The 13,429-nt window shown below is 37.2% G+C and overlaps 1 protein-coding gene across 15 annotated transcripts in view; it reads right to left on the bottom strand.

Moving 5' to 3' along the window:
- The window catches only part of AKAP9 (A-kinase anchoring protein 9), a 123,416-nt gene that overhangs the window by 62,405 nt on the left and 47,582 nt on the right, over positions 1 to 13,429 (bottom strand). For all 15 annotated transcript variants that reach the window (XM_023750681.1, XM_023750688.1, XM_023750682.1 and 12 more), the window contains 2 exons: positions 2,053 to 2,406; positions 266 to 490 (listed from right to left, as the gene is read on the bottom strand). In XM_023750681.1, the coding sequence (XP_023606449.1) occupies positions 266 to 490; positions 2,053 to 2,406 (579 nt within the window). The remainder of the gene's footprint in view (positions 1 to 265; positions 491 to 2,052; positions 2,407 to 13,429) is intronic.

The following is a 13,429-nucleotide window of genomic DNA, read 5'->3' as shown; positions in this document are numbered from 1 at the left end:
TTTGGAATGATTAAGAAAACAACAACCTTGCAGCCCCTTTTCCAGTGCCTGCAAAGAAAGATAAATAAAATGGTAGGGACACAATGCACTCCAATGAGTCAGATCTCCCTAATAAGACCTAAGGCTGTTGTGCTGATGGAGTCTATTCCTGACATTAAATATTTGCATTTATCACATTTTGGCAATAATTTTGACTTTTTAAAAAAAAGGCTATATAAGTAATACTATTTTTATCAGGAAGAAAAGGGACTCTTAAGTCCCATACCTGGGCTAACTGTCTATTCAGTCTCTTAATCTCTTCTTGTAGCTGCTCCTGGTCTTCTCGCTGTCTCTCCATCTGGCGCATGTGCGCCTGCCTTAGCAGTTCTGTTGCCTGTTGATGTTCTTGGTATTGTCGTACAAGTTCCTGCCTCATATCTTCCAGTTGTTCTTCATTTAACATTAGCTGTCTAGAAGCATCCATGCTTGATACCAAAATCTCATCATGGATCTATAATAGTTTTAAAAAAATTCAATCATAACACATGTTGTAGAAATTTGTCAGCATCAATATTTTAAATAAATACGAAAGCAATTCTATTAATCCCACAAAGCATATGACTTTTTAATATACTTATTATAAACTAGAGGCCTGGTGCATGAAATCTGTGCACTGGCAGGGTCCCTAGGCCTGGCCGGCAATCAGGGCCAACCAGGGTCCCAGCCTCCCTGCTTCCTCCTTCCCTCGCCACCCTGCGCATTGCCATCACTCGGTTCCTCCCCGCCTTCTCCTTCCCTCACCCCCTCAGCACCCTGCCGCCACCGCTGGTTGCCCGCCATGTTCTGCACCACACCCTGGTGGTCAGCGCACATCATAGCGATTGATCGAACTTCCATTCTCCTGGTCAAACTTCCGAGGGGACACTTTGCATATTAGCCTTTTATATATAGAGATACTTTAAAAAGATACTTGTCTTAATTATAATTCTTAATCAATGTGAAGTTAGTTTATCACTATACATGTTACATATTCTCCAAAAATAAAATAGTTATTTATCAGTTAATTTAGATGTAATCTAATTCTAAGGGAGAATAAAGATATTCAAGATTCCTTCCTTACTTAATGAAGCTAAAACTCATTATTCCTTTGACATTTTATAATGGGAAAATAATATAAATGTAATACTTATATTTTAAAATTAAATTTATAAAACATGAGAAATTTTACCTATTTAATTTATATTATGCAGTGGTCATCACAATATTACAGGGAACTGCTTGATAAGAAACAATCTCCGATAAATTTTATTTGGAAATAAGTTTTATATTCCACTTTCTCATAATCATAAGAAGTCAACTCCTTAATGGGTTTCTACAAGTACTTAAATTTCTGAAGAGCTACTACTTAAACGATCATTCTGATTTTTCTGCCTTCAATAGTTGCTGGTAAATTAAAGAGATTTTCATGAATACCTCAGGAGTTTTGCACTATAGAAAGAGTTGGCAATTTTATTTAAATATGCCACTAACAAGACATAACCTATCTTGAACATTAATCAAAAATTTGAATGTAGATAATTTTAAAAGAGGTAGAATTTATTTTGTTAATGGCACAAATAGTTGAGATATAGACAGAATTGATTCTCCATTAATGGATAGTAAAGAAAAAGAATCAGTATATACAGACTAGAATGCTTTAAATTGTTAGCTATTTTCTTGTGATAGTATCATATAAAATTAGGTAATATTAAATTTATTAATTCAAATTGTCAAATTATAACATACTTAATCTTGAACTGCCTAAAACAAATTAATATAGGTATAACTTAGATTTTACCATGCACAATGTGTTAAGACAAATAAGGATACTATGAAGCAGACTTGTTTTATTTAATAATAATATTAAGTCATTTACTCATATACCTTAGAAGTAATAAAACACTTTCATCGTGTGAATCATAAGACTGGATTTCATACTTTCCTTTTCCATTATGCGACATCACTGCTAATATTTGTATAGTGAAGAAAGTCACAATTTTATATAAGTTTTTATATTTAAGGAGGCATACTTACAGATTCTCTGGCTATAAATGTTTTATCTTTGGAGAACAGTTCTTCTGAAATAGTCAGTTCATGGTCCTTTGATTCAAGTATATCATCAAGATTATCATTGTTTGATAATAGAACTTCCTTCCCATCTTCTCCTAACTCCTTACTAAGTGGTTTAAATTCTTCTTTACATTTCATGTCCATTGTCTCAAAAGTCTGAAAACCAAGCTGACCCTGAAGTAATTTCATTTCATTTAAATAATGTTCTTGTTGACAAAGAGCATCTGCTTCTTTCGATGATGAAGTATTTTCTTTTTCTCCAGATATTCTAGATAGTTCAGTTTGTTGAGCAAATGCTACACTCATTGACACAATGACCTAAAGAATAAAGTAAACAAAAAGGATTAGATTTCTAAATACCAGCAGAAATGAAAAAGCAGGTACCACTCAAAATTACATGACTCTGGTGAGGGGGAGGGAGTTTGGGGGGAGAAGGATTGAGGAAAAAAGAAAATAAAAAAGAGAACTCATGGCATGGACAACAGTGTGGTGATTGCAGGGTGTTGAGGGTGTGGGTGGGGGTGAAAGAGGGCATAGAGGGAATAAATGGTGATGGAAAAAATAAAATAAAAAAATAGATTAAAAGATAATAAAAAAAGAAAAGAAAAAACACATGGATTAGAAAAAAGCCTGACCTCATAAAAGAAATCCTATGATAAAGTGATATAGAGATAAAGATTTTCTATTTTACAATGAATCTAATGTAAAAGTATTTTTTATACTGCTTGCCTTTTGAAATTAAAAAAAGTTTTTAAATTCTTACTATGACAGCAATAAATGTTCAGAACAGAAATTAGAAAAAAGGAAATAAAAGCCCATATGTTTCTCTCTTCCAAGAAAAACCACTAATACTTTAGTAATACTCTTCTGACTTTCTCTTTTACTATCAATATGGATATAAATAGATACAGATATGCATTTTCCTTATAAAAATGTCAAATCCTAATATTGTAATCTGTGTTTATAGCTTGACCATAGTAAATATATTTTCAAGTTAAAATATATTACTATATGATTTTTAATGAGTTTAAAGCTTCAGATTATATAAATATGTTAAAATTTATTCAATTTTCTATGTTGGACATTTAGACTAATTTCAGTCTTACACTATTTTAAACACCACTGTGACAAAAATCTTTGTGTATATCCTGTCTTATTTCCTTACAATTAAGTTCCCAGAAGTGAAATACTTGGTTTGTGCTATTGTGTAATTTCCACTCCAACTATGATCCTAAATCCCTCCTTATTTTGTGTCCCATCCAGCATAGGTACTTAGAAATTCTGACCAGCAGCCTTGGCTCTGACAAATCCAAGCCTCTGAGAACCAACTGCACCAATAACTTTATTTCAAGGGACATTCCACAAATAATTTGCATGGCGGAAGCCTGGTTGCCACAGTCTGAGATAAAGCATGCCTGGGCTTTGAAACCCATCTAAAAGAGACTGACCTCAGAACAAAAGCTATATACAAACTGAAAATGAAGTAATAGAAAAAAATATTCCATGCAAGTAGAAACAAACAAACAAACAATAGAGTAGCAATACTTACATCAGACAAAACAGACTTCAAAACAAAGACCATAATATGAGATAAAGAAGGACATCATGTAAAATTAAAGGAATCGATCCAACAAGAGAATATAACCCTTGTAAATATATGTACACTCAACATTGGAACACCTAAATATATTAAAAAAATTTTGGTGGACATTAAGAGAGAGATTGACAGCAATACAGTCATTTTGGGGGATTTTAACACCTCACTGACATCAATGGATAGCTCTTACCGACAAAAAAATCAACATGGCACACTGGACCAGATTGATGTTTACAGAACATTTCATCCCAAAGCAGCAGAATATACATTCAGAAAGAAGAACAAAGTTGGAAAAATTATGCTACCTCATATCAAACTATACTACAAGGCCACAATAATCAAAACAGCATGTACTGGCATAAAAACAGACATACAGATCAATGATACAGAATAGAGATTTCAGAAATAAACCCATGCCTTTATACTCAATTACTATTTTTTTAAATATATCTTATTGATTTTTTACAGAGAGGAAGGGAGAGAGATAGAGAGTTAGAAACATCGATGAGAGAGAAACATCGATCAGCTGCCTCCTGCACATCTCCTACTGGGGATGTGCCCGCAACCCAGGCACATGCCCTTGACCGGAATCGAACCTGGGACCTTTCAGTCCGCAGGCCGACGCTCTATCCACTGAGCCAAACCGGTTTCGGCCTCAATTACTATTTGACAAAGAAGGCAAGAACATAGAATGGAGTAAAGGCAGTCTCTTCAATAAATAGTTTTGGGAAAATTGGACAGATATATACAAAAAAGTGAAACTAGACTATCAAATTACACAACACCCAAGAATAAACTCAAAATGGATTAGAACTTAAATTTAAGTGGCAAAATTACAAAAATCCTAGAAGAAAATATAGACAGTAAAACCTCAGACATTTCTTAGCAATATTTTTGCTGATATATCTCCTCAGGCAAGGGAAAAATAAACAAATGAAACTACATTAAGCTAAAAAGCTTCTGCACAGCACAAGAAACCATCAACAAAATGAAAAGGTAACCCACTGAATTGGAGAACATATTCGAAAATGATACATATGATAAAGGGTTAATTTCCTAATTATATAAACAACTTGACACCAAGAAAACAATCCAATTTAAAAAAGGGGCAAAGGATCTGAATAGACACTTCTCCAAAGAGGACATTCAGATGGCCAAGAGAGATATGCAAAGATGTTCTATGTCACTAATCATCAGAGAGACACAAATTAAAACCACAATGAGATATCACCTCACACCTGTCACAATGGCTATCATCAATAAACCAACAAACAACAAGTGCTGGCAAAGATGTGGAGAAAAGGGGAACCTTCATGCACTGTTGGTGGGAATGCAGACTGGAGACAGCTCCTGCATTGAGCGTCTGCCCCCCGGTGGTCAGTGTGCATCATAGCTACTGGTCATTCTGCTGTTCGGTCCATTTGCATGTTAGGGTTTTATTATATAGGATAGACACATAGACACAACAACAGTATGGTGACAACCAGAGGGCAGGGTGAGTGGATAGAGGTAGAAGAGGGCCAAGGGGGGATAAATGGGGATGAAAAGAGACTTTCCTTTCTGTGACGGGCACACACTGTACTATGCAGATGTTTTGTTGAGCTGTACACTGTAACCTGTATGGTTTTATTAACCAATGTCACCCCAATAAATTCAACATAAAAAGAATTTATATGCCTGGAGTGTGACTACCCCCCTGACGTGCCCAGTTACCCTGTGAGGTTTCTTTCAGTAGAACCGTTTTTCATCCACTCTACTCATCCTTTTACAACATGCTATTGTTTTATTGTAAAATCAACCATTCTTTGGGACTTTTCTCAGGGCTTGCAATTTTGTAGTAGACAGGAATTTTCTATCTAAAGCAGGATGATGGTCTTGTTTTTAACAACAATAAACTAAACAAAAAGGTACTCTAAAAGGCCCATAGCAGTCATGTCAAGAGAGTCTTTCTTAGCCATAATTTGTTTCCATTCCTTAACCAAATGTACATGCTGTTATGGTCTTAGTGGTAATGGTGTGGCTTTCCTCCAAGCCTTGTTCCAACAGGCTCCTGAATGTGTGCTCCAACAAGGTGTTCTCCCTGCCCCTCTGGGCTGTGGTTTCTCAAACCTCCCTCTACTCCTGCAGACAGACTGGAGCAACCAGAGGAGACCTTCCTGGCCCAGTTCCTTTATAGCCCCAGGTCACCACCCACTCCACTCTGGAACAGCCAGGAGAAGTGCAGACAGGCCACAAAGCTCTGGACTCCTCTCGATTTGACAAGAACACTGGTGGATAAAGGTGAGCATCCTTTCGAGGCTCTATGTAGATATGTATGCTCACATCTCTAGGTGCATATTCATCCAGTTTTTCTTGGGAAACGAGCAAAGCATAGCAAAGGGACCTGGTGTTAGAGCCACAGGGCTTCATTCCAGCTCTTGTATTCATCTCATTTACCATGGAACCTTGAACAACTGACCTTCAGTGTCTTCATCTGTCAATTGTTGAAGACAACGCCTACATTGCTAGATTATTGGAAGAAGAGCTTAAAATAAAATAGGTGCTATGGCAGTATGTTTGACAAGTGAGGAGACTTGGAAGAAAATTAGCATATGCACAGGCTGTGTTGGAGATGGGCACAGCTCGTTTATGTTGTAGGATCATGCCAATTCTCAGTTTCCCTTGGACTCCAAGAGTTGTCATTTTTATCAAGCTTTTTATTTTTATTATTATGTCATCAACATACTCCCCTCTGATTTATCCCTATTAATGACTTAACCCCCTTTCCATGTTTCAGTATAGTGTATTTATAATTTCTTTCAGCTGTCTGTAAAAAGGTTCCACCTGTAACCTCTGCCATGTTCCCAGCGCCATCTCAGGACTTGGCAGTTCCCAGTATCCCATCCCTGGGCTATGCTCAGGGCTTCATTTGTACCAGTTCCTTAAAGAGTAAGAAGCCCATTCTGCTCCTGGCAGACTGAGTGGGCCTTTCAGGAGCGTCATAGAGCTGGACAGAACAGGAATATTTAGATTGCTAACATCCAATGTTGGTCTTCACTCTCTATCCTTTATGGGAACAAATTCATTTCTGCACCCCAATGGGTAGAGCCGTTTTCATTGCTCACTGCAGACACGATAGTCCTCCCTACCCTGGGGGTGCCTTCCCTGCCCTCAGTCCACAGATTTTATTCCAGATGTCCACCTGCATTCTTCCATCAAACCACCTTACACTTTGCCAAGGCAGCTCTCCTTACTTGTTAATGCTTCTGTGAGCTTTCTTGGAAACAGCTGAGGGGTGAGGAGCCGATGGAGGAATGATGCTTTACAAATCAAAAAATAATAATGGAGTATATATACATTAGAATTTGTCATCTCCACAGGGCATGGAGCAGCAGGAAGTGGCTAGTAAATGACAACACTACCCTCTGGTGGCCAATCTAGGCTGGAATTCAAATAGTTCAGGCTCTCTGTGGAGCAGGAAGCTTTGGGTTTCTATACAATGCAGTTTTCCCACTAATTCCATAGAAACCATAATCAAGAAGTGAGAAGAATTCCCCAGAAAGCATTTAGGCCAGAAAGAAACATAATAGAAAAGTCCCATATTTTAGCGTTTGAATTTTTGTTGTCGTCCCCCAACAATGAACTGAAATTCCACATAGTTCAGAGCTCACTAAAGAAGCTCAGACTTTTAAGGGCATTCTATAATGTTGCTTTTAATAAACAGAATATTTAAACCACTGCTATCGCTGTTACTAAGGCTTACTGTTAACCGAAAATACTTCTGAAATTCTCTGAAAGAAATGAAAGTTTGTGCTTCTTTTGCATTAAGTAAAAAGTCAGGCAGAGAAAACTTACATTTTTCTAAAGAACTACATAATAAGAGCTATATAAAAGATGGTGCCTCACTTTTTAGTTTGATCTCCAGGAACTAAACATTCAATTCAGATACAGAAGTGACTAAGTCCTAATGGCCCATATATTTCCTTGGTTCTTAACCTCTTCATTTAATTTATTTTTAACCTAATTCCCATGCATTTCCTGTATATCCTATCAATCTTCCCCCTTTAAAATATATATACTCCAAATATATATACTCCACTGGGATTGTTATATTGGAACAGTGAAGTATTGTCATAAGAAGACAAACTCAGAATTCAACTGTTGCAATATAAGAACCTGATGAGGTATATGAGTTTTTAAAGAGAATACAAAGACAAAATAAATGGGATCATAATGATAGGCTAGGTAATATACTTGGTATTCAAGAGTTTAAAAGACTCGCTCTGGGCATAGCAGCTAAGAGTATCTATAGTCATTAACATCACAGTAATGTCTCTGGGAAAAGGTAAGCAAAGGTAATATATAAAAGACCAACCACTTTTTTTTCTCATTTCCTACCACATTCCCCACCTTTAAGGAAGGCCAAACTCCTACTATTCACAAGGTAACAAATTTATAAAAACTTGTTTTGGTATTTTAAAAAGTTTCTGATTACTATTCCCCATCAAGAAAAGAATGCTTTTTCTCAAAGAAAACATCACAGGATGTTCCACTTAAAGGCAATTGTGTATCTGAGAACTTAAAGACAAGCCATGTATGAAACTTATAACAAAAAAATAAAGTGGACAGAGCAGGGTAAGGATTAAAAAAGGATAGAGAAGCTGTATAGCCTCAGAGGCCAACCCAAAAACACTGCCACCCAGAGGCTGAGCCACAAACTGACTCTTAGGTGAATACAAATTAAGGCAGACTGGATCACAAATACGGCCTGCTTTAAAATCAGGACTGTGATTTACAACACGGAGGAACAGTGTAATGTAGGGAAATTCAACACTCTCCTAAATACCTGGCAGAACTAAGGCGAACCAGGCTGAAGAGTAGAAGAACCGAAAGACCATCACTACTGCAAATTTTTTCTTTTTATTTTTTTTTTATTTTTTCGCCTTTTGACTAAGAAACCAATTTTTTTTTCTTTTTCTTCTTTTTCCATCACCTGATTTTACCCTTTCAATTACCACATTTTTATTTTTAACCAGTATTATTACTGCTACCATTTTACCATTTTTTAAAGTGCCATTTTATTTTCTCTTTATTTTCTTTTGGGATTAGTGTTCTCCATTCTATTTTCATCGTTCCTTTAGCATTAATTTTCCCTATCTCAATTTCACCTCTTTGCTAAAACCCTCTTCCTTACTTTTTCCCTTTTGGTGTCCTGTTTCTCTTACCCTATTCCTGCTTCAGATTTTCCCAATTCCGTCTTTTTACCCCCTGTCTAATTCCACCCTACTTATATATCCTATTTCCAATCTACTGCTCTAAATCCTTATACACCTATTCTTTATCCTTCTTCACTTTCCAAACATTTTTTTTCTCTTATCTTTCTATCGTTTTCTTGATTGTTGAATATATTGGGCTTTGTTTTTTTTTTATTTGTTTGTTTGTTTTGTTTTGTGTTTTTTCTTCTTCTTTTTTAGGACTGGTTGCGAGGTTGTTTTTCTTTTTCTTTTTCTTTTTCTTTTTTTTTCTGCTGGTTTTTCCCTTCCCTCCCCCACCCCACCCTGGTTATTTTTGTGCTTCTGTTTTCCCTTACCCCTCTTGATATTATTGGTGGTTTGTAGTTTGCATTCATCTCCAGGGATCTGTTGCTGGAATTTGTTGAGATTAGTGGCAGTTCTATTGGAGTTTGCTCCTCATACAAATAGTCTCTTCCCCGCTTCTACTTCATTCTCTTTTTTCGCTCTCTTTTTTTCCCCCCTCTTTTTTCCCAATTCTATTTTTGCACTCCTTTTTTGTTTGTTTTTTTCTTATTTTTCTTTTCTGTTCTCTCTTTTATCTTCTTCTCTTCTTTCTCCCTTATCCCCTAATTCTCTTAATTCGGGTGGTCACCTTTATTTGGGGTTATTAATATTGTGAATATACTTGTGTTCAGTGCCTGGTACGTTGTGCCTTGCTCTGTTGTATTTTGTGCCTTTAAATCAACGCAGCAGATCCAAGCAACAGCAGCCCCCTGATCACCGCAGCCTCCTGATCACCACAGCCTCCTGATCACCACACCCTCTGTCTGTGGAACAGCAGCTGTATGTGAAGCCTCCCCCCACCAGCCAGAAGAGCCAACACAGCTGTGAACAACACCCACCAGAGGAGCTGCTGCCAACTGGAAAGCAGCTGCTACCGCAACCGTCTGAGCAGCAACCACAACCCAAGGAGCCCCTGCCACCCAGGGAGCAGCCACTGAACATCTCAACATCTACATATGTCAGCAAGATCAAACATGGGTAGGCAAAGAAACCCCCAAAGGAAAGAAAAGGAGGACTCGCCAGAAAAGCAGCTAAGTGAGACAGAGGCATGCAACATGACAGAAATAGAATTCAGAATAAGGGTCCTAGCATGCATAAACCGGATGGAGGAAAAAATCAACTACTTATGCAAGAAGCAAGAAGAAACAGATGAAAAAAATCAATAACTTATGCAAGACTCAAGAAGAAATGAAGAGCGATATAGCTACAATAAAAAACACCATTGAAAGCATCAACAGTAGACTAGGAGAAGCGGAGGACCGAATTAGTGAATTAGAAGACAAGGAAGCTAAACACACCCAAACTGTGCTGCAATTGGAGAAAAAAATTAAAAGACAGGAGGAGAGCCTAAGGGAGCTTTGGGACAACATGAAGCGAAACAACATACGAATAATAGGGGTGCCAGAACAACAGAAAGAGGAACAAGGATTAGAAAACCTATTCGAAGAAATAATATCAGAAAACTTCCCTGAGGTGGGGAAGAAAAAAGTCACACAAGCCCAGAGAGTCCCAAACAAGGTGAACCCGAAAAGACCCACACCAAGATACATCATAATTACCATGGCAAATGTTCAGGACAAAGAGAGAATCTTAAAGGCTGCAAGAGAGAGACGGAAAGTTACATACAAGGGATCTCCCATTAGACTATCAAATGATTTCTCAACAGAAACACATCAGGCCAGAAAAGAATGGATGGAAATCTACAAAGTGATGCAAAGCAAAGGACTGAATCCAAGAATACTCTATCCAGCAAGGCTATCATTCAAATTTGAAGGGGAAATAAGAAGCTTCACAGACAAAAAAAGTCTAAGGGAGTTTATCACCACCAAGCCAGCAATGCAAGAAATGCTAAAGGGACTGGTGTAAAAAGAAGAAATAAAAAGCTCAGAAAGAAAACAGCCACACACACAAAAAGAAATGGCTACAAACAAGTACCTTTCAATAATAACTTTAAACGTAAACGGACTAAATGCTCCAACCAAAAGACATCGAGTGGCTGAATGGATAAAAAATCATGACCCATACATTTGCTGTCTACAAGAGACCCACCTTATTAAAAGGGACTCACACAGACTGAAAGTGAAGGGATGGAAAAATATCTTCCAGGCAAATGGAAAGGAAAAGAAAGCTGGGGTAGCAATACTTATATCAGACAAAATAGACCTCAAAGTGAAGGCCATAACCAGAGATAAGGAAGGCCACTTCATAATACTAAAGGGATCAATACAACAAGAAGATATAACCCTGGTAAACATTTATGCACCCAATGCAGGAGCATCCAAATACATAAAAAAACTCCTGGAAGATATCAAAGGAGAGATCGACAACAATACAATCATAGTAGGGGACTTTAATACACCACTGACATCACTGGATAAATCCTCTAGACAAACAATCAGCAAAGAAACAGCAACCCTAAATGACTCACTTGATCAGATGGACTTAATTGACATCTTCAGAACACTTCACCCCAAAGCCACGGAATATACATTCTACTCAAGGGCTCATAAGACACATTCAAAAATAGACCACATATTGGGTCACAAACAAAGTCTACCCAAATTCAAGAAGATTGAAATCATACCAAGCATCTTCTCAGATCACGATGGCATATTAGAAATGAACTACAAAAAAAACAACCCAAAATACTCAAACACTTGGAAGCTGAATAGCATGTTATTAAATATTGATTGGGTTACCAATGAGATCAAAGAAGAAATTAAAAGCATCCTGGAAACTAATGACAATGAAAACACAACAATCCAAAACCTATGGGACGCAATGAAAGCAGTCCTGAGAGGGAAGTTTATAGCTCTACAGGCCTATCTCAAAAAGCAAGAAAAAATGGTAGTAAATCATCCAACTCTACAACTCAAAGAATTAGAAAGAGAGCAACAAGAAAACCCCAGAGTGAGCAGAAGGAAGGAGATAATAAAGATTAGAGCAGAAATCAATGACATAGAGACCAAAAAGATAATACAGAAAATCAATGAAACTAAGAGCTGGTTCTTTGAAAGGGTAAACAAGATTGACAAACCTCTAGCCAGGCTCACCAAGAAGCAAAGAGAGAGGACCCAAATAAACAAAATCAGAAATGATAGAGGCGAAATAACAACAGACCCCACAGAAATACAAATGATTGTTAAAAAATACTATGGACAGCTCTACTCCAACAAACTAGACAACCTGGAGGAAATGGACAAATTCCTAGAAAAATACAACATTCCAAAACTCAATCAGGAAGAATCTAAAAATCTCAATAGGCCAATAACTATGGAAGAAATTGAAGCAGTCATCAGAAAGCTTCCAGCAAACAAAAGCCCAGGGCCAGACGGCTTCACAGGGGAGTTTTACCAAACATTCAAGGAAGAACTAAAACCTACCCTCCTCAGACTACTACAAAAAATTCAAGAGGAAGGAACACTTCCAAGCTCATTCTATGAAGCCAGCATCACCCTAATACCAAAACCAGGTAAAGACAACACAATGAAAGAGAATTACAGGCCAATATCCCTCATGAACATAGATGCCAAAATCCTCAACAAAATCTTAGCAAATCGGATCCAGCAGTACATCAGAAAGATCATACACCATGACCAAGTAGGATTTATCCCAGGAATGCAAGGATGGTACAATATCCGCAAATCAATAAACGTGATACATCACATAAACAAACTGAAGGAAAAAAAACACATGGTCATATCAATTGATGCAGAAAAAGCATTCGACAAAATCCAACACCCATTTTTGATAAAAACTCTCAGCATGGTGGGAGTAGAAGGATCATACCTCAAACTAATAAAAGCCATATATGACAGGCCCACAGCCAACATCATACTCAATGGACAAAAACTAACACCATTTCCCCTAAGAACAGGAACAAGACAAGGATGCCCACTCTCACCACTCCTGTTCAACATAGTCCTGGAAGTATTAGCCATTGCAATTAGACAAGAAGAAGAAATAAAAGGCATCCAAATTGGAAAAGAGGAAGTAAAACTGTCCTTATTTGCAGACGACATGATATTATACATACAAAACCCTAGAGACTCCGTCAAAAAACTACTAGACTTAATACATGAATTTGGCAAAGTAGCAGGATACAAAATTAATGCCAAGAAATCTGAGGCATTTCTATACACCAATAGTGAACTTGCAGAAAGAGAGATTAGAAAAACAATCCCATTTACCATCGCACCAAAAAAATTAAGCTACCTAGGGAATAAACTTAACTAAAGAGGTAAAAGACCTCTACTCAGAAAACTACAGGACATTGAAAAAAGAGATAGAGGAAAGACAAACAGATGGAAGAACATACAGTGTTCATGGATTGGGTAGAATCAGCATCATTAAAATGTCCATACTACCCAAAGCAATCTATAAATTTAACGCACTTGCCCATTAAAGTAGCAACAGCATACTTCACAGATCTAGGACGAACTCTCCAAAAACTCATCTGGATAAAAAA

The sequence above is a fragment of the Myotis lucifugus genome, unplaced genomic scaffold (genome assembly GCF_000147115.1).
Source record: "Myotis lucifugus unplaced genomic scaffold, Myoluc2.0 scaffold_15, whole genome shotgun sequence".
In the NCBI taxonomy this organism is placed as follows: domain Eukaryota; kingdom Metazoa; phylum Chordata; class Mammalia; order Chiroptera; family Vespertilionidae; genus Myotis; species Myotis lucifugus.
This window is presented reverse-complemented; position numbering and strand designations above follow the sequence as displayed.